The 20,114-nt window shown below is 53.9% G+C and overlaps 1 protein-coding gene across 4 annotated transcripts in view; it reads left to right on the forward strand.

Moving 5' to 3' along the window:
- Positions 1-13,444, forward strand: part of GRIK3 (glutamate ionotropic receptor kainate type subunit 3) — a 243,945-nt gene extending 230,501 nt beyond the window's left edge. Inside the window, exons 14-16 of one of the 4 annotated variants that reach the window (XM_070045534.1) lie at positions 3,044-3,266; positions 3,797-4,085; positions 6,865-12,552. In XM_070045534.1, the coding sequence (XP_069901635.1) occupies positions 3,044-3,266; positions 3,797-4,085; positions 6,865-7,465 (1,113 nt within the window). In that variant the 3' untranslated portion in view covers positions 7,466-12,552. Of the gene's footprint in view, positions 1-3,043; positions 3,267-3,796; positions 4,906-6,864 lie in introns of those variants that run through there. The other 3 variants (XM_030869066.3, XM_030869059.2, XM_060307754.1) reach the window with 3 other exon arrangements.
- Positions 13,445-20,114: the final 6,670 nt, after the last annotated feature.

Below are 20,114 nucleotides of genomic sequence, written 5' to 3' on the forward strand. Positions count from 1 at the left end.
CATGATGAATGAGAGGATGGGTGGGTGGATGGATAGGTAGATGGATGGCTGGATAGATGGATGGATGCATGCCTGCATGCATTAGGAGATGTAAAAGGAGCCCTGATGGCCTCATACACTCCTAATTCCCAGCTCTAGTAGAAGAAGGAGAATTTGGAAAGCAGGAGAGACTGGGGTGGAAAAGGAGCTGAGGTGCTGAAACCACTGATTGGAGAATAGTATTTAGTTACAATAACCAAGAGAGCAGAGTGTCTGAGGCCATGTGTCCCTGCCAAGCAGTGATGATTGGACTTGGATAACCTGATTAGAAGAAGAGTTGGAACTGGTCATCTGAAAAAGCAACGATCTTGGGAATAAAAGTAGCTTGCGTCAGTATGTGTGTAAGAGAGTGTATCAGTTACCTATAGCTGCATAACAAATTACCGCAAACTTAGTGTCTTAAAACAACAACATTATGACCTCACAGTCTGTGGGTCAGGAATCAGCTTGGCATAGCTGGGTCCTCTGTGCAGGGCCTCTCACAGGCTGGGATCAGGGTGCTGGCTAACACTGTGGTCATCTCCAGGCTCCACTTCTAAGCTCACTCACGTGGTGGTTGGCAGCATTCAGTTCCCCCTGGGCTGTTGGGCAGAGGGTTTCCATCTCCACCGACTGTCGGCTGGAGGCTGCCCTCTGTTCCTTTCTATGTGGGCCTCTCCATGGGGCAGCTCACAGAATGGCAGCCAGCTTCCATCAGAGCAGCAAGCCAGAGGAGCCAGAGAGAGCAGAAGCAAGACAGAAGTCACAGTCTCTTGTAACCTAATCTCAGGCATGACATCCCATCACTCCTGGGGGCGGGGGTTAAAAGCAAGTCACTGAGCCCAGCCCACACTCAAGGGTAAGGGATCACACCAGGGCATGAATCCCAGGGATGGGAATCACTGGAGCCAGTTCAAAGCTTCCGACTGTAGAGAATCAGGGCGGGAAAAGTAGCAGAGTGAGAATGGACCCAAGGGAGAAACTGGAGAAGGCAGTCTGGATATCAGAAATTATCTAGAAAATAAGAAATGTCTGGAGAGTTGCAAGAGCTGGACATCAGGAATGTTCTTAAGGGCAACAGTAGCTAAGTGGGGACGGGGGAAGAATCTGGGAGCCATGGGAGGATGGAATAGCCGGGGAGCAGGAATAGCTGATAGTGGGAGAGGCTGAGGACGGCAGGAGCGGGCAGCAGCCAGCTTGCTGCTCCGATGGAACCCACTGAGGGCTCTGGGCATCTGAGCCCTTCCAGGCCTTCAGCTTCGGGGCAGATAAATTTGCAGGAGGGGAGTGGCTGCTCGTCTATGAAGGCGCCCTCAGGCCCCGTGCCCAAAGGGGGCATCCCTGGCACTCAAGAGATTCGGGGCTCAGGTGGAATCTCGAGTGGGGTGCTGCCTGCTGCTCCGGGGCTCCCTCCTCCCCGAGGCGTGCTTGGGTCTCCAGGAGCCAGTCTTGGAGGGGACAGCCCTTAGCGCTAGGAAACACCTGGAGAGGAGAAGGTCCACTTTCCTCCCAGCCCCCTCCCCCCGCCACTCCTGGCAGTCACAGCTTCTCCCCCCGCCCGCAGCCCCGCGCCAGCCTGTTTGAGCGCACCCATGCCATCACGCACACTGGAGCTGGGCCGGGTGCCAGTCAGACAGGCTGACATCACAAACAGGCACAGCCAGACTTGGAAACAGCCAGGGACAATGAGGCCTGCAGAGCCACCTGTTCCCCTGGGATCAGCAGAGGCAAGGCTGATCCCTGCTGGGAGCAGGCAGCCGGCAGGCACTAAGTTCCCAAGAAATCTCATGAGTGCACGCACCCAGGTCTGCCCAGTCTCCCCAGGCAGCAAGCAACATGGAACCTTGGCCCCCTCTCGTGGCCCCAGGCCCTCTCTGAGTCTCCCCAGCCAGGCGGGGCACACACAGCAGCCCACCCACCAGGCCTGATCTCAGGGATGCTGGTTCCGTATTCATGGAGCAGCGTCCTGCCCAGGATGCTCTGGAACAAGAGGCTGAGGGGGTCTGTGGACCACCTGCTCTGACTGCCCCCACTCTTCTACCCTCTCTGCAACTCTCACCCTGCTTCTCTTTTTTTTTTTTTTTTTTTTTTTTTTTTTTGCGGTACGCGGGCCTCTCACTGTTGTGGCCTCTCCCGTTGTGGAGCACAGGCTCCGGACGCGCAGGCTCAGCGGCCATGGCTCATGGGCCCAGCCGCTCCGCGGCATGTGGGATCTTCCCGGACCGGGGCACGAACCCACGTGCCCTGCATCGGCAGGCGGACTCTCAACCGCTGCGCCACCAGGGAAAGCCCCCTGCTTCTCTTTTACTGTTTTGAAGGAGAACAGACAGGAGCACTTGCCTCAGACAAATCTTCCCCTGGAGCGTGGTACATAGAGCGACCTGCTTGAAGTGGGAGAGGGAGGCCCAGAATCCACCAAGCTTTGCCCTCATCAGCCCCTGCCCCTCCCCCCACCTTCACAGTGGTTTCTGCGAGGCAGTGCAGCTCTATAGTTAGGAGCACGGGCTCTGGAGCCAGATGGCCTGGGTTAGAAGCCTGGTTTTGCCACTTTGTGTCTGAGTAAATTAGGCAAATTGAGGCACAGCTAAACTCAATTTTCTCATCTGTAAAATGGGGCTAATGACAGTACCTGCCCCCTATGATTGCTGGGAAGAATCAGTGAGTTAATACAGGCAAAGCACTTAGAACAGGACCTGCACATGTTTAATTGTTCAATAAATCTTAGAGAGAGAAAAGTAATTTTTAAAAGAACAGCCTGAAACATACTTGCGCCGTGGCGAAGAGCCAAGTGTTTCCGGGTAGGTTGGCTCGACTCAGGTTTATGACTCAGCAGCTGTGCCTTTGAGGACCTATCCGCCCAGGCCCTCAGTTTCCACATCTGAGCAGTGGGTCGCACTCCCTCGCTCTGAGGACTGTGCACAAAGTTCAGTGACCCGGGCCCCGCTAAGGGGTGAGCTGTGCTTGATCCCTGTGTGCTCAGTGACTGTGTGTGCATCACCACCCCTCATCCCTCCCCACGGCCCAGAAATCCAAGATCTCCACTTTCGAGAAGATGTGGGCCTTCATGAGCAGTAAGCCCTCGGCGCTGGTGAAGAACAACGAGGAGGGCGTGCAGCGGGCGCTGACAGCCGACTACGCGCTGCTCATGGAGTCCACCACCATCGAGTACATCACCCAGAGGAACTGCAACCTCACCCAGATCGGGGGCCTCATCGACTCCAAGGGCTACGGCATTGGCACGCCCATGGGTGAGCACGGGGCTGCAGGCGGGAGGGTGGCGGGTGACAAAGGGTGAGCGAAACCGCCACATCCGCTCATGCGCACACACGGCCCCCTGCTCCCTCCCCCAGGTCACCCCACTGAGCCTTAAAACCCCACTGGGCTGTTTCCTCAGCCCAGAAACAGAAAGGCAGAGCCACAAGCCTTGTGAGGTCAGGCCTGGCCTGAGCAGAGGAGACCTGTGCAGGCACAAAGGTGGGGGGTCAATTCAGAGGTCACGCCTCCCCTCCCTGACCTCACCCCTGCTGATGCCGCCCAGATGCTCTGCAGGCCTATGGAGACAGGGGTTCGTAGGCAAGACTCCGCACCCCAAATCAGGACCCTTCCGCCCAGACACCATAGGTGGATTTCAAGAGGGGCCTCCTGGCACTAGGGTCCCCCTTTGGGTGAGCGTACTGAGAGGCCCAGCGGTGGTGTCTGGCACCCACCAGGGTACTGACAGGGGCGCACAGGTGGACTGAAGGCTGCTGACAGCCAGGTTCCTCTCTCCCCCGCTCAGGCTCCCCATACCGGGACAAGATCACCATCGCCATCCTGCAGCTGCAGGAGGAGGACAAGCTGCACGTCCTGAAGGAGAAGTGGTGGCGGGGCAGCGGGTGTCCCGAGGAGGAAAACAAAGAGGCCAGCGCCCTGGGCATCCAGAAGATCGGGGGCATCTTCATCGTCCTGGCCGCCGGGCTGGTCCTGTCTGTGCTGGTGGCTGTGGGCGAGTTTGTCTATAAGCTCCGCAAGACAGCAGAGCGAGAGCAGGTAAGCCCCCAGGAGCTGGGGCCTGCGCGGGGAAGGGAAGGAGATGGAACGGGGTCTGCGCTGGTTTCTAACCCCCTATGTGCCAGGTGCAAGGTGGTGTCTGATCCCATCCCCACCGTAGCCCACTCTGAATCCAGTCCGCCAGGAAGCCCTGCCAACCCCACCTCTGCACTGACTCCGAGCATGTTTTCCCCTCAGTGTAGCTCCACACCAGGCCACACCCATCCTGTCCAGCTGGATCATGCACCAGCCTCCAGTCTGGCCTTCCTGCCTCCACTTTTCCTCTCGATCAGCTTCTCTCCATACAGCAGCCAGTGCCCTGTTTAAAACTTAATTCAAACCGTGTCATTCCCTTGCATAAACCCCTCCAGGGTAATTGTCGAAGCTTCGTGATGCTTACATAGGGGGTTCATTATACTCTTCTCTCCACTTCTGCATATATTTGGAAATTTCCATAATCAAAAGTTTAACCAAAATAAATAAATAAATAAAGAGATAGGAGGGCCGGCCCAAGCTTGCTAGGTTCAACCTGTCTGATTAATTCATCAACTGTGGTTAGGTAGTGGTTCTGGGTCCCAGGAGCAAATTGGAATCACAGGGAGAAAGTGTTTTAAGTGCTAATACCCTGGCCTCACTCCCGGAGACTGTGTTTTAATTGGCCTGTGGTAGAGCCTGGAATAGGCTTCTTAAAGTGTACAGCATGATTCAAATGTGCACCTTGAGTTGAGGGTTACTGGGCTGCGGGGAAGCTCCTCTCACAGCAAAGTTCAAAGGGATTCAGGGCAACTGTGGAAGGAGATTGCAGTTAAGTCATATGTATAAGATGCTGTTACCCATCCATCCAAAATTAAATGGAGTCCTTTATAATCAGGAAGCTTGCGTTAGCAAAGAGGAGGGGCAAAGATAATTCTCGGTGTTCAAGTTCACACGGGTATAAGAAAAGGGACATGTTCCCATATTGCTGGGGGGAGTCCAAGAGGGTAAGTTTCTGGAAGGTAACTTTGTAGTATGGCCAGAGTCTTTATTAAAAAGTGGCCATGCTTTTGACCAATTTCTGTTTTTGTTTTTTTTTTTTTTTTTTTTTTTTGCGGCACGCGGGCCTCTCACTGCTGTGGCCTCTCCCGTTGCGGAGCACAGGCTCCAGACGCGCAGGCTCAGCAGCCATGGCTCACGGGCCCAGCCGCTCCACGGCATGTGGGATCCTCCCGGACCAGGGCACAAACCCCTGTCCCCTGCATCGGCATGTGGACTCTCAACCACTGCGCCACCAGGGAAGCCCCAATTTCTACTTTTAGAAATGCACCCAATGGAAGTGGCCAAGGACATGTGCAATTTTATTGACAAGGTTGTTTGTTGAAGTGTTAACTATAATGTGAAAAAAACCTAAATGTCCAATAATAGGGAATGGTTTAAAAAATTATGATACATCTAAAAATAACAATCAAATTCTTTGGGTTCCATTAGAATTACATTACAATTGGAATGAGCTCCAAATTCCACCGAAAAGCCTATGAGATCTGGTCCTTGCCCACGTCTCCAACCTCCTCCTTCCCACCCTCCCCCCTCACTTACTCTGCTCCATACACACGCCACATTTTTAGTCCTTAACCAAGCACACTTCTGCCTCAGGGCCTTTGCACATGCTGTTCCATCTACCTGAAATGCTCTTCCCCCAGAGCTCCATATTCTTAGAGTCTTTTGGTCATTCAGCTGAAGCTCAAGTGGTCTTCCCCACCTATCCCCCCTCCCCACCCCACTCTATCCCATTTCACTGCTTTATTCTCTTAATAATAGTTATCCCTCTCTGAAATTATTTGTTCACAAGTTTGTTATCTATTTCTGTCCCATCATTAGACCATGGGCTCCTAGACCATGGGCTAGGACCTTATCTGTCTTTTTCACTGCTGTGTGCCTAACACCTGGAACAGTGCTTGGCACAGAGTGGGTCTCAGTAAATAGTCTCAGAAGCAAGAAAGGGAGGCGAGGAGGGACGATGTCTGCATTTAGTAGGGAAGCAAGGGGACACTTGGCAAGGTCACACAGCTGGTAAGAGGCAGGGACAGAATTCAAAGCCAGGTCCCCCTTCCCCTTCACCACACAGCCTACCTACAAACTGTCTCAGTGCTGATGCCCGGACCTCCCAGCCCCACTGCCTTCTCGACAAGCTGCAGGACAACCTCTGGCAGCTGGTCTCATAGGAGCCACTGTCATCAGATACCTGTGGGCAGTGCTGCACTTGAGCTGTCCCTCTTGGATATCCACAGGGACCCAGGCCAGAAGAGGCCGCTGCCACCCACAGCCCTACAGGGACCTGCCTCCCAGTTGAGAAATAGGTACTGAACTTCCCTGAGTGGGAGCGCGGTGACCCCTCCCCTCAGTTGGAAGCCCTTCCAGCAAGGTTACCCATATATTCATCAAATGTTTCTTAAGCACTGACTCTGAGCCAGGCCTAAAGCTGGGGGCCGGGCTCATAGGGATGAAACTGGCTGGTTCCTGCCTTCAGAAGCTAGTGGAGAAAAGTCAGGCGGGTACATTCCTCCAACATGCATGTGCATGCCAGTCAGAGCCACAGTTGGCTCATCCGTAACATGGGGCTAAGATGATACCACCTTAGACTCCAGACAAGGACGTGACGTTCTGTAGGCTGCTACTCAAAATAATCACCTTACAAGGGGCAGGAGGCAGGTGGGGTAAATGTGTGAGGGAGACCCGGTAGCTTCAGCACAGGCTCTGGGAGGAAGGGGGGGAGTTGGCTGGAGTTGCAGGGTCGGGCCTCACCCATGTGCCCCTTGCCCTCCCACCCCGTGCCCCCACCCCAGCGTTCCTTCTGCAGTACCATGGCCGACGAGATCCGCTTCTCCCTTACCTGCCAGCGTCGGGTCAAGCACAAGCCGCAGCCTCCCATGATGGTCAAGACCGACGCCGTCATCAACATGCACACGTTCAACGATCGCCGGCTTCCAGGCAAGGACAGCATGACCTGCAGCACATCATTGGCCCCCGTGTTCCCCTAGGCACAGGTGGGGCGGGGACCACAGGCCTGCAGGCAGGGCGGAGGAGAGCAAAGGACACTGGAAGGAACATCCCCAGTCCCCATACTGGGCTTGGGGACCAGAGCTGCTGCCTGCCTATTGGGCCAGGGGTCCTCTGCCCTTACCTACTAGGAAACCAGCAGGCCCCCAGGCCAGCTGCTTGGGCTTCACCCTCCTCTTGTTTCTTCTATGGGTTTCTAAAGCTGCCAGCCAAGACAGCCAAGGCCAAAGGAAGCACATGCGTCTCTCAGGCCAAACTCATCTGCCCCTCGACTCTCTTCTCCAGTCAGAAGTTTCTACCATGGCCCTGCAGGGGCCAAAGAAAATGGGAAACAGCTCTTATATTGCCACTCCTTCCCCGTGAGCCCAGGCCTCCTGGAACTTGACTGTGAGACCAGAGACACAAACCTTGGGTCCCTTGAGGATCTTATAGTTTGGCTGCCAATGGGAGCTGAAGTTGGGGATTGGCCACCCCAAATGCCTGGGCAGAAGGAAGACTTCATCCCCCAGGGGCTGCTTATGTGGTCCCGATCTTCTGGACTTGACACCACCCATGGAAGCCCCTGTTTGGGCAAAGTTGAAGGCAGAGAGCCCCATAGAGGAAAAGAGGAGTCTGGAGGCTGGGGGAGAGGAGGATACACAGAGACCGCCATTTTGAATTCTTCTGGACAATGTCCCAATGGGTCCTGCTCCTCTAGGAGGTCTCTAGGAATGGAGGAGTGGTCAGAGCAAATTCTTCCCCACATTCCGGCCAGAGGAAAGAAGACCCCCTGAATCTCTTGCAAAGGATGCCTAGAGACTGAGACAGTATTTGAAGCCCAGAGAAACAGTGGATTCCATGGAAATCCCTCAGGCCCTCGAGCCTGCAGATTGTACTTCGCTGGTTACCAAGCTGTTTTCTAAACCCTGGTGGCATTAGGGAGCTTGAGCTCTTTGCCATCTACCCTTCAGCAGCTCCCCATTCCTGGCCAGTTGACCTTGACCTTCTTCTGTCATCATGGAAGGAGGGAAGTAGCCTAGATTGAAGTGAACGTCATCACCCCTCCTCTAAAAAGGATCATGTCCGATGGCACAGGCTAACTTTGGGGTAGATGGGGAAAGCCAGAAGGGCCCTTAAGAACACCTGGCCTCCTGGACTTGCCAAACCTAAAGATGCTCCCCAGGAAAAGCAAGTGTTCAGGAGCAAAATAGCCTCCCTGATAGGGGCCCCCATGGTGGGGAGGGAGAAGCTGCCTCCTGGAGAATTAACCAAAGGCCCCACACAGAGACACAAGGCCCTTATGGCCCCTGGTCTCTTGTCTGAGGTAGTTGGGACCTTGTGGGGTTTGGGGGTTCAGCAGAGATGAGGTACAGTGAGGGGTTGACCAGGTGATCTGTGGGTTCCAGCTAGCTGTGACAGATACCCTACAGGTCTGTGACTCTAAGATTCTGGGAGATGAATGAGACATGGAGGGAATAGGAACAAAGTGTCCTTAAAGAGAACACGATGGGGCCAGCAGGGCTGCCTGTGGCCAAGGGCAGAGGGCAGGTTTTGAGCAACGGAAAGGGGCCTGGAGACTCTGGACAGGGACCCAGGAGATACCAGCCACACCCCTCCACCACTCTTCTGTTTCTGCTTGGGGACCCTGGTTAGGGAAGAGCTACATTTAGGTCTCAAGAACCTTCTCAGCTGGGGTGAAGGGTAATCTCTGACTCCCCTCAGGACTCCCAAAGCAGGAGAGCACAGTGGACTCCTGTGATAAATACCGTCCCTCCTCCAAACTGAGCTGCAGGGCCAAACCGACTGGTTCCCAGAATCACAGTGGCTCCAATAGGCTCTGTGCACTGGAGGTGGGAGAAGAGGGCTGGACATACCATGTAGCCAACACACGTCATGATAGGAAAAGCCATGCTTTTGTGAGCTCCTGGGTGTAGGAGTGTGTGTGTGTCTGTGTGTGTGTGCGCGCATATATGTGTATCTTTGTATGTCTCATCTTTGTGGGTTGGGCATGAAGGGGGGCAAACTAGGGCAGGTGACAGAGTCCAGGCATGCAATAATAGGAGAATCCTTTGGGTTCTGACATGTGTGTGTGCATGTGTGTGAACTGGGGGTGAGGGAGACAAATATCTGGACAAGCCGCAGGACCCCATACATGTAAAAACAGGAGAAGCCATGTCATAATGGGGTTCTGGTGAGTATACATATGTATGCATGCGTGAACGACTGTGTACGCTTGTGTGTGTGTGCGTTTGTGCACCAAATGGCAGAGGGTGGAGAACAGAATAACACCTGCAAACATTGCCAAATATGTTTAAACGGAGAAGCCATGTCATCAAGGGGTCCATGTGTGAACGTGCGTGCGCATGTGTGTGTGCAGTGGAGGGCGGAACCAGACAGACACGTAGCACAGGGCAATGCATGTTGTATGTGAGAAGCCACATGGGACTGGCGTTCGTGTGTGAGTGCGCTCACATACGTGTGTTCGAATGCACGCATATGTTCCAGCTCACAGAAGGAGCAGAGACGGACAATCAGGAAGGCAGGGAACCAGAGTGTGCAAACACTTCTGTCGTGGAGAGATCATTGTCACAAAGATTTGCCGAGATGACATAGGCATGGGCACGGGGAGACCGGCCAAGTGGAGGTGAAACGCTGCAGGGACTCACGGCCAGTGACTCCTTTGCTCTTGGTAGAGTGGCCCGTTTGAAGGGAAAATGACATTTTTTTGGCAATTACCAGATAACCAGATTCTGATGAAGGTATCTGCCGATTTTTTCTCACCAACCACAAACATGAACCGCTCTCTTTATCCGGTCTAATTTCATAGCACGTGCCCACATCCATGTTCGTATCACACACACGTGTGTGTGCTTTTGTGTGTGACATGCCATGAATGTGTCATTTCTTCTGAGGCTATGCACATAGATAGACTGTGATGGGAAGGGCGACAAGGAGGTGGAGTGGGTAGGAAGAGCTTCATCGAAGGAGGAGAGAATGCTGGAAATCAGAGGCACAGTTCAATTTGGGAAATCCCCTGAAAGGGACTGAAATGATTTCTCGAGTCCTACACAGGGATGGGAGGACACGCGGCCTGATCCCGCCTCCCATTCAAGTCTTATGTCCGTGTGTGTGGATAATGTCCAAGCTCTGCCTGATGACCTGTTTGTCTCTGAGACCAGCCCAGCGTCCAGAGTGCAGCAGAGCCTGTTTCTGCACACACGTGAGCTCTCTCTCTCCCGGGGTACTGAAGGTGCCACTGCATCTTGGGGATGGGGGCCAGAGAGCTATTCCCAGCAAGGCGGGTCATGTGGAATTAAAGTTCAGGCCCACCTGCCCGCGGACGAGGATCTGAGCGGCAGCAGGTGCACGTGGGCGGGGGAGCACGCCCACACGGAGGCACTGAGGTCAGTGGCTGGGAGTGATGGAGGCATCAACACTGGTTTGGATGGAGCAAAGATGAGACCGGCCCGAGCAGGTGCTGGCCCGTCCCTCTCTGGCCCCGCATGCCGGCCCTGAAGAAAAGACTCCCCTACCTTCTACCCCCATCCCCTACCCCAAAAAGCCAGTGCCTCCCCTCAGCCTGATCAAACTGGCCATATTGAGGGGCAGCAGTGAAGACACACACTACCCACTAAGACCGTAGGGTTTGGGGCCATGAGGGCTCCTTATCTCTCTCCACTTGACCTGTATTGGTCTCTCTTCTATGGACAGTTAAGAAAACCCTGAGAGTTTTGCCCCCATTCAGGTGTCTTCGAGTGTCTCTCAAGAGGCGTAAGGCCCCCCTGGCTGAGGAGCTGACGCTGAATCTCTGAAGCGTGGGAGCCACCGCCCCACAGCCAGGACTCCGCCCCTGCTAGCTGAGCACACGGGCTCCCCGCAAGGCCCCGGGCCCCGGCGGAGGGCAGGTCCGGGCCAGGATGGAGGAGGGTGGCAGTGGTGGATGGAGGAGGGTGGCAGTGGTGGGTGAAGGCTCCAGATGGTTGGAAGTCACTCCCTTCCTTAAACTCCAGGAAGTCAGAAGTCAGACGCAGGCACACGCCCACCCGGAACAGTGGGAAGCTCCCTCCCCCATCTTCTTGCTGGCCTGCTGCGTGTGGGTGGGCTGGACGCTGCTCACTCAGTGTGAAGCCCACCCCTCCCCGAGCCCTTCCCAGCTCTCTGTGCAAACATCTGGCAGTAGGACCCACTCTGGCCCACGTCCGTGGTCCTGTGTGGATAGCCAGCTGGGAAGGGCCTTGAGGTCTGGACAAACATCTATATGGACTTTTAACATCTGAGATGGGCCCGGCCCCATGGACAGATGCAGGAAGTGAGCCCAGCTCTGTAGACGGGCCTCTGGAATAGACACATCTGGAACAGTCCCAGCCTGGGTGGACACATCTGGAGCGGGCCCAGCTGCTTGCCACAGTAGAAGGGCCCTGCCCTCTGTCCCCAGGCCAGTTTGAGTCGAGCCTTCATTCCAGTCCTGGCTTTGCCCTGGAGTTAGAAGTTCAGCGCTGAGGCCATACGTGAAAGTCACAAAACTGTTTTTGATAGAAGGTTAATGTTCTATACATTATATATATGAATGTAAAAAGATATATATATATATGCTGTATGTATATATATATGCACAGTGTATATATGACCTGTAGCCCACGTGTATACACACCCTTCCCCGCACGTCTGCACACAGAGTGTACATAACCCAGCCAGTATGGGTGGGGACCAGGTGAGAGACGGGGGCTGCAGCTGCGGAGTGTGGGATGGACGCCACCTGGGGCAGGGGCTGCGGAGAGCTCCGTGGGGGAAGGGAAGGGCCTGCGTACATCAGAGCTGCAGACCCTGAGGAAGAGGGGCCGGCAGATGGCCCATGCACAGCCAGTGCCTCCTGGGGATGGGCAGGAGTGGCCCAGGGGCCTTGGCTGCATTTGAGAGGGTCTGAGGCAGAACAGCTGGACCTGGGTCTGGGGACCAACGTCACACCAGTGCTTGGCTCCTGAGTCGATATGACAGCTCTGGTCCCAGGGCAGTTGCCAGGGAGCTGAAGGGCTGGGAAAGAGGGGTCCACTGCCTAGACCAGCTCTCAGTACCTGCCTGCCCAGCCGCCAAGGAGGTGTCAGGCTCTGCCTGAAATACCCTAGAAGGCTGGAGCATTCTAGGTGGCAAAGGCCTCTGCCTCACGTTCTCAACCACACGCAAAGGCACAGCTCACAGCTAAGGAAAACCCTTTTTAAAGAGAATGGCCCCCTGGGCATTGCCAGCGTGCCAGTCTGATGTCCCTGTGCCCTTAGGTATTGACCTTATCCCCCTCCCCTGTCTTCTAGAACAGACCTCAGATCACCCCACAGTGTGTCTCTTTTTTACAGATCAAAACTGAGGCCTCCAGCAGCTATAGACCCAGCAATTCCAGCCAAGAGTTTGTCCCACCTCAGACAACCTCCCCAGCCCCATTTGACCCCAAGGTCAGCTGTCAGGGAGTGACCGGGGAGCCAGAGATGTGAGCAGAACAGTGACATGGGGTGAAAGAGGCGAAGCCAGGAAGGCACTCCTCTCCAAGCACAGCCCATGCCATCTGTCTGCCTTCTCCCCTGCTGCATCTCCCCCTGCAGGGCAGTTGGCAGGGTGCTTGTGCCCCCTCCGCCCCTGCAGTACCCGCAGGCCTCCACCCCTGCCCCGCTCAGATCCATCTATTCTCACTCCAATCCTTTAGCTAGTGGTCCTGTGGCATCACAGGTCAGAGCATCTCTGGAGCACGCAGGAGAGAAACGGTCTGGAGGGGGCTTGTGTGTGGTCAGCGGCCTGCCCTCTGCTTCGGCACCAGACTGGTCCGCACTTAACTCTGGGTCTGCCTCTGGGGCCCTGGCCAGAGCACATCTGAACCCGGCGCCCTGAGGAAGGGTCTGTCCTGGCTCCAGGACAGGAATCAGAGGCTCCAGGGGCCCCCGTGCCACTGTGCTCCAAGCCCCCAGCCCACCTCTGCCTGGGCCAGCTTCCTGGCTGGGCCTCCCATGATGGGGACTTGGGTTCCCAGCCCCTCAGCTGAGCCCCCAGGCAGCCCCGTGTGAGACCACTGTCCCACCACCCAGACCAGAGTGCCTGGACGCCCCTCCCAATACCACTCAACATGGTTCCCACACACTGGTCTCTGGGCCATTCAGGGGATGCCCTTTGTGGACATGCAGAATTTCTATGAATATAGTTTTTTGTAAACATTTTGTAACAATTTGGGTTTCATAGTAACTGTGTTACTTGCCAATCATTCTAGGCTGATGTAAATAAATTTCCAAACAAATCCGATTATTTTCCTTTTTAAGACACTGTGATATATCAAAGTGCACAGTTTGCTGTATGAAGTAATATGGTTTTAAATTTTAAATAAAGAAATGTTTCTAGAAAACAGGAATCCCTTGAGATGTGTTTTCTGCTTCTCTTCTCTCTTTAGAACCAGAGCGTGCTGCCAGTTGAGTTGTGCCATTCACCGGGGCTGACTGTGTCCTGGGCAGGGGACCCTGGTGACGAGCAGGTGGATGGCTCCAGCCCAGGCTCCTGGTTCCCATTGCAGATATTGACATGGGACATCCATATTGACACCATCTGACCTCTGTCTTCCCTTTGCTTGGGCACATTCCTCTCCAACTCATCTCCATCCACATAGCTACCTTGGAAGCTGCCAGGTCCTGGTGTGACCCTGTCCCTTTGGCAACCGTTGGGGAGGCTGTGTGAGCCTCTTAGCCAAACTTGGCCAATCAGAGATCTTGCCTGAGCTTTTTCAAACTGGAAATGAGAAAGCGCTCAGTCAGTTACTCTCAGGAGATGGAAACCGTACACATAGTAAAGGGTTCAGGGCAGGACGTTTTAAGCAGGAAGGGATTGGATATGGATATTTACAAAACCAGTGAAAGATGAGGGAGCAAGATGGGCCTCCAGTGGCTCCCAGAACAATACAGAAGTGACCCACCAGGGGAGCGGCCCCCTCTGAGACTGGTACTAGAACTGGGAGGCAAAACACACCAGAGCTACAATCCAGGGTTCAGAAAGCCTGGATCAAGAAGTTGAGGCCACCACTATCCCCATCACAATTGCTTGTCATCACCCAGGAAACGGTAGTGATGCCGCTGGAAAAACCTCATGTCTGAAACAGCCCGTAAGGGGGCGGGAAGAGGGGCTCTGCCTCACTTCTGCCTTCCAAATCTCATGCAAACAGATTTCATAGGCAGAGACTAATTTGCATCCAGAAACTTCCATGCTTCCCTATGTATGACATCATCATAATCATAGTCCAATCAGCTGTGGTGGGGGGGCAGGGTCACATAATACCATCATGGTACTCAGGGTCTTTGCTTTAAGAGAGTTGAGAAGACTGGAAAATTCCAAAAAACAGCTCTATGGATTGAGCAGGCCTCCTAAAATACACACCCTCCTATTCCATCATCTGAGGACTTAAATAACTTGTGTCTGAGTCCCAGCTCTACCACCTACTACGTGTATAACCTTGAACAAGCAGCTTCACATCCCTGAGCCTCAGTTTCCTCGTCTTTAAAATGCATGATCATGAAAACCACCCGCCCGTGGAGTGGTTGTAAGGGTTAAATGAGAAAAAGCAAGTTAAGTACTTAGTATAGGGCTGGGCGTATCATAAGCCGACAAGTGACAGCAATTTTTATTAAGAAAAAGGAGGAGGAGAAGGAGAATTAGCACCTATGTGCTGAGCCCTCCCTGGGGGTAGAGTGGTGAGCAGTGAGGCAAGACTCCTCCCTCGGGGGACACAGAGCCTGGCCCAGAAGCCTGTCTGTGACACTCTAGGCTCTGGACCAGGGTCAGCCAGGCCTCTTGGGATAGCGGGGCTGCTCTGTCTCTGGATCGGGCAGCCTCTCTGGGAAGCCCCCTACTCTACCTCTCGGCCCATCTCCACTTGGCTGGCACTGAGCTCTCTCTCTCCACGGCTCTGTCTGTAGGAGATAAGGAAGTGATGCTGGGCCTTGCCTCTCTCCCACCCCCAAGAGCAGGGTGTGCTGCCTCTCTGCCCACAGAGGGGGCGCTCCTTGCTCCTGCCCCAAGAAAGGAAATGGAGCCCACTTCACCAGGCACTCAGTACCCGCCAAGCATCACTGCCAGCACTTTACACGCGCTTCCCACGGACTGAACAACGACCCTCTGAAGGAGACACTGTCATATCCCATTTTACAATTAAGGAAGCAAAGGATGAGAGAAGTGAATGGACTTGCCCAAAGTCACACAGCTAGTCAGTGTGGCTTTCCACATGCAGAGCTGGAATACAAAAAGGGGCTATTTGACCCTCTCCACTCTCCATTCTGCTCCTCCCAGGACATTCCCCCTCAAGATGTGAAGCTCCTCCGTTCTCTGCTGCCTCTTGAAGGAGGGATGGCAAAGAAGGGAGGGGAAGGCAATTAGGAGGCCATGCCTCGGCTGGGGGAGGGGGATGGGGGCGCAGCCAGGTGGCTGGTGTGGCTCAGTCCCCAGCTGCTGTTAGCGGGGCTATTTCTGCCTCTGCCTCTCCTTGATCAATGCCCTTCGTGCTCCTTCCATCTCCAGGCACCAGGACACTGGCTCCTAGTTCAAATGCACTGAGCCCCCAGGAGAAAAACCTTCAAGAAGGTTCCTCAGTCAGGGATCATTGCGGCAAGAACAGAGACCTTCTCCAACCAGAGCAAAAAGAGACTTCATTATATGGGGTCTGCTGGAAGCACAGCCAAGCTCCTCTCTCTCTCTCTCTCTCTCTCTCCCTCCCTCCCTTTCTCTCTCTCTCCCTCCCTCCCTCCCTCCCTCTCTCTCTCTCTCTCTCTCTCTCTCTTTCTTTCTCCCCGCCCCCACCAACCCTTTTCCTTGTTCATGGCAGTAACTAGCCACCCCAGATCTGGTTTCAAGTCCCCCCTGCTCCAGGGCCCAACAGCAATGACCTAGTATGAAAATGTCCCAATTCCAAATCACCTGCCACCCCTTCAGCAGAGGGCGCTGGATGGGGACATTCTCAGCAAAGGGGTATATCTGAGAACTGGCTCTAGACCCGCACTTCTCACACTTAAGCATACACATGCCCCGGGGACCTTGTTAAACCTAAGGCTCTGGCTCAGTGGGTCTGGGACAGGCCTGAGAGTTTGCACTGCTGACAAGCTCCCAGGTGAGGCCTGGGCAGCTGGTCCTTCGCCCGCACAGAGAGTAGCCAAGCCCTAGAGGGGAGCAGTGTGCAGCATGGCCTCAGGACACCCTCTTGCTCAAAGCTGTGAAGACCCAGGCCCATCCACCCCATTCAACAGCCTCACAGAGCTGGACCCGCCCCCTTTTAACCCTTCACTCGCCTCATCGGAAATGCTTATTAATTCAGTCCTACCACTGCACTGCCCTCTTCCTCCCTCTCATCAAGCCCTAGAATATCTAGGCTGGAGGGGACACCAGATCACTCAGGGCCCCTCTCTAGGCCTGATGACAAGCCCCACCAAGCAGTACAATCAGGGACGTGGGAGCTGAACTTGCTAGGCTCTGTCCCTTGCTGTGTCTTCTTCAAGCTTCAGTTTCCTCGCCTGCAGAAAAGAGAGGCTAAGACCCATCTCAGAGGGCTGTTGTAGGGATTCAATGACACTGTAGCTGCCTTGCACCTGTACAGCTCAACCGATGGCAGCTTTTATCGTGGAGGGAAAGTAACGAATAACTGGACCCCTCCCCAATATTCCAAGAGTTAGAGTGGCAAAGGCACAGAGAAATCAAAGATGGGCAAATACTCAGGTTTTAAGTTCAAAGATCTGGGTTCTGGTGTAAGACCCAAAGCATCTGGAAGGACATAGGATCCCATTCTCCCTCCACCACTTCCCAAATTAGGCTCAAGATTCCACAGGCTGGAGGAAGAAACCTGGGGAGGGATTGCCAGACAGAAACGGAGTCAGACGTGGAGGGACCCCCAGGTTGCCAGTCCCAGACGATTCCAGGGAGTGGACCCCATTCTCTACCTGCATGAGGCCAGTATAGACCTGGGCACGTGTGCCCCACTAGACATCCTTCTCAGCAACTCCATAAGGACAGCTTCCTTAGCAGCCAGGTGACGCCCCCTGGCCATCTTGCACGAGCGAAGAGCCATCTGTAGCCTGAGAATTTGCTCAGAGCCCACGTGGCCAAGCCCTCTTTTATTGAATCAGGAAATCAGGGCTCGGTCCTGAACACTTAGAGGGAAGGTGATGGTGTGTCAAGGCACCTCCGCACCTCCAACCAAGTGGGACTAGACTAGAGACTTCCCTCTGAGCTGTGGAACAAGCCCCTTCTCCCTTGTTTTATTCATCACCATCATCATTACTGTGGTGGTTGTCATTTCTGCTCCCCAGGCAGTCATGAAGCCCAGGTGGCTTGGAGCTGATAGGCCAAGATGGTTCTGGAGCAGATTCTGGTTAGGCTCCTTTTTGGCCTCTAGGTCTGGGGAAGTCCCATCCCCGATAACTGCACCCTCAATGTCAAGGGCTCCCTTCCCTTTGACCTTGGCTGTCTCACCCTTTCCAGAGCACAGAGGTCTGAGACCCGTTGAGCTGGCTTTGACCTCCCACAGGTCAGGGACATGCCCTCTCTCCTGCCATCTCCTGTGGCAAGGGCCTCTGATCATTCATGTCAGAATCAGGAACAGCAGTTCGATGGGACGGAGTAACCGCTTGAGTTAAGCCAACCCACCCTGATGACGATGACTCACCAACCCAAGGATTCTAGTAGTAACACTTCCATCCCATGGTTCTAATTAATATAGGCACTCATTTACTCCTTTTGGAGTATTTAGCAAACACAGGAGTGTGCTAACTGCTAGAGAGCAATGGTCTTAAAGCTCTGGCCTGAATCATGAAGATTTTTCAGTGACCAAGGAAGCCGTGATAGTTTCAAGGGAATCCATTGGAAGATCTTAAACTTCCATCTGTATTCTTCCCGAAGTCTGAACTGCCTGAGAAAGAATCTGAAAAAGAAGTCTCCTTCACCTATGGGCCCTTCCCCATCTTTAAAGAAACGTATACTTTTCACCTCTTCTGAATCTTAACATGTGCAAAGTCCCGGGGTATAAAAACCTCCAGGGCACTAAATAAAGGAGTAATTCCAAAAAAAAAAAAATCCGGGACAAGCTTCAAGGCCCTTCTGCCCGCCTAATTTAACCAGGTGACCTTGGATCATTCATAAGACTTAGCTTCTCACCTGTGCTGTGGGGATGCCCATTTTGACTGCCTCAGGGAGCTCATGTGAGAATAAAAGAAAAATCTTCCTATGAAAGCACAAGTTAAGTGTGAGACATCAGGCTCACTACTATTCGGGAGGGTCCTTCTCTGCCCTTCTGTCCGTTTCCCCGGCTCCCTCATCTCCCCCCACCCCCAAGTCTATCTGGAGTGAGCTTGGAGCAGCGGGAGGTCAGGGCCGGGCACGCCTGGAGCTGCAGGTTGCCATTCCAAGAATCAGGCTGGGCCAGGGCACGCGGCTCCCCTGGGGTCCTGATGGTGCTTCCTTGGGAAACAGAAGCTGAGTGTTTAAAAAGCATCTGTCATTATGGAAACAAAGTTGCCAGGCCATTTTTTCTTTTACTATTTTTACTGCAGTTTCATTATCTTATGCAAATGAGGCCGCTGATGAAGCCTTTCTGCCGGGTGGCCTATGCTGGGACCAGCTCCCCCTAGGGGATTAGTGCCTGCCTGAGCCTCCAGGGGGGATCTGGGAAGAGGAGGCCCTGTGGAGATGCCTTCCGGAGCAGCTGCCCCGCCCTGGAGCACAGGACTTCCTGCCAGTCAAGCCCCCAGGTCCTGCCTCTGTCACAGGAGGGCCCTGGTCCTTTATTTCTAAAGACCTAAGTGTCAGCTCAGCCTGGCCCAGGCCTCTGTCCCCAATTCCTCAGTAGCTGGAGCTCCTTGAAGACAGAGTTGCCAGTACCCAGCAGGATGCAAGGGAAAAGATGGGAAGCAACTGGGACTCCATCCCCCCAGGGACTTCTGGGAACAGCATATAATAAGCAACTCAGTTTCCCATTCAAGGGGGAGAGAGCTTTGGTCTAGGCTGCTCTCTGGAGGTTGGCAATCCCACGTGCTTCTGGCATGCCACAGGTGCAAGGTGGGCTCTGGGGTAGGATAAAGCCTCAGGGAAAGCAATGCAGGTGGTGGCAGTAGGAAACTGGGGGGCTTGTGCAGAAGTGGTAAGGGCAGAAGATATGTGTAAGACACGGACAGCATCTGCTATGACCCCATTTTAGAGATGAACAGCCTGAGGTTCAGAGAAGCCACATTACTTGCCCACGCTCCAGGGCTATCTGCCTCCCCGGCTCAAGGAGCCTCCAGTGCCTCACTACCTCCTGGCCCTTTGAGCCTCCCTCACACATTTTCTCCCAGTGAGGTGTGTTGGCGAAGCTCATGTCTTCCCCAGTGAGTCCAAAGGCTCCTAGATGTGGAGAGGTTTTCCTCCGAGAATGTCTGTCCTCTGTCCAGTCTCTCTGGCCCAAAGCCTTTACTTTTAGTATACTATGAGAGCCAGCTTCCCCTCCTTCTCCCTAATTCAGCCTCTGGAACTCTCTCAAGTCTGATAAGGCATCTTCAGGGACAGGAGCAGGTCAAGCATTTAATAAGAGCCTTCTGCCCTATGTGGGCACTTCCCTCTATGAGGTAGTCTAACTCACCCCCGTATTTCCTTAGAGCTGGGCAGCGATGAGATGAAAGATGTGAAAAATCAGAAGTTTCCCAGCCCCACTCACCTGAAGGGGGTGTGGCGGGAATAAGGTCACAGCAGTTGCCATAACCCAAATGTCACTGGCTCTGTGACCTCTTGCATCACCCTGACCCCCAGTCCCCTGCAAAGTCCAAGGGACAGGTCCCCTCTGCCCTCAGAATCACCCTCTCATCTGAAGACCAAAGGTTAAGAGCTCTTGGTGCTCCGCTCTTTCTTTTCCAGGAGAAGTTCTCATTAATAATAAAATAATAATAACAATAATAATAATACATTCTAGCTACTTGAGCGACAACTCTAGACCTAGGACAGTGCTTAGCACTTTGCATACCTCATCTCACAGAATTCTCACCATAACCCTATGAGCTAGGGGCTATCGTCCCCATTTCACA

This window comes from Globicephala melas, chromosome 1 (genome assembly GCF_963455315.2).
Source record: "Globicephala melas chromosome 1, mGloMel1.2, whole genome shotgun sequence".
Lineage (NCBI taxonomy): Eukaryota > Metazoa > Chordata > Mammalia > Artiodactyla > Delphinidae > Globicephala > Globicephala melas.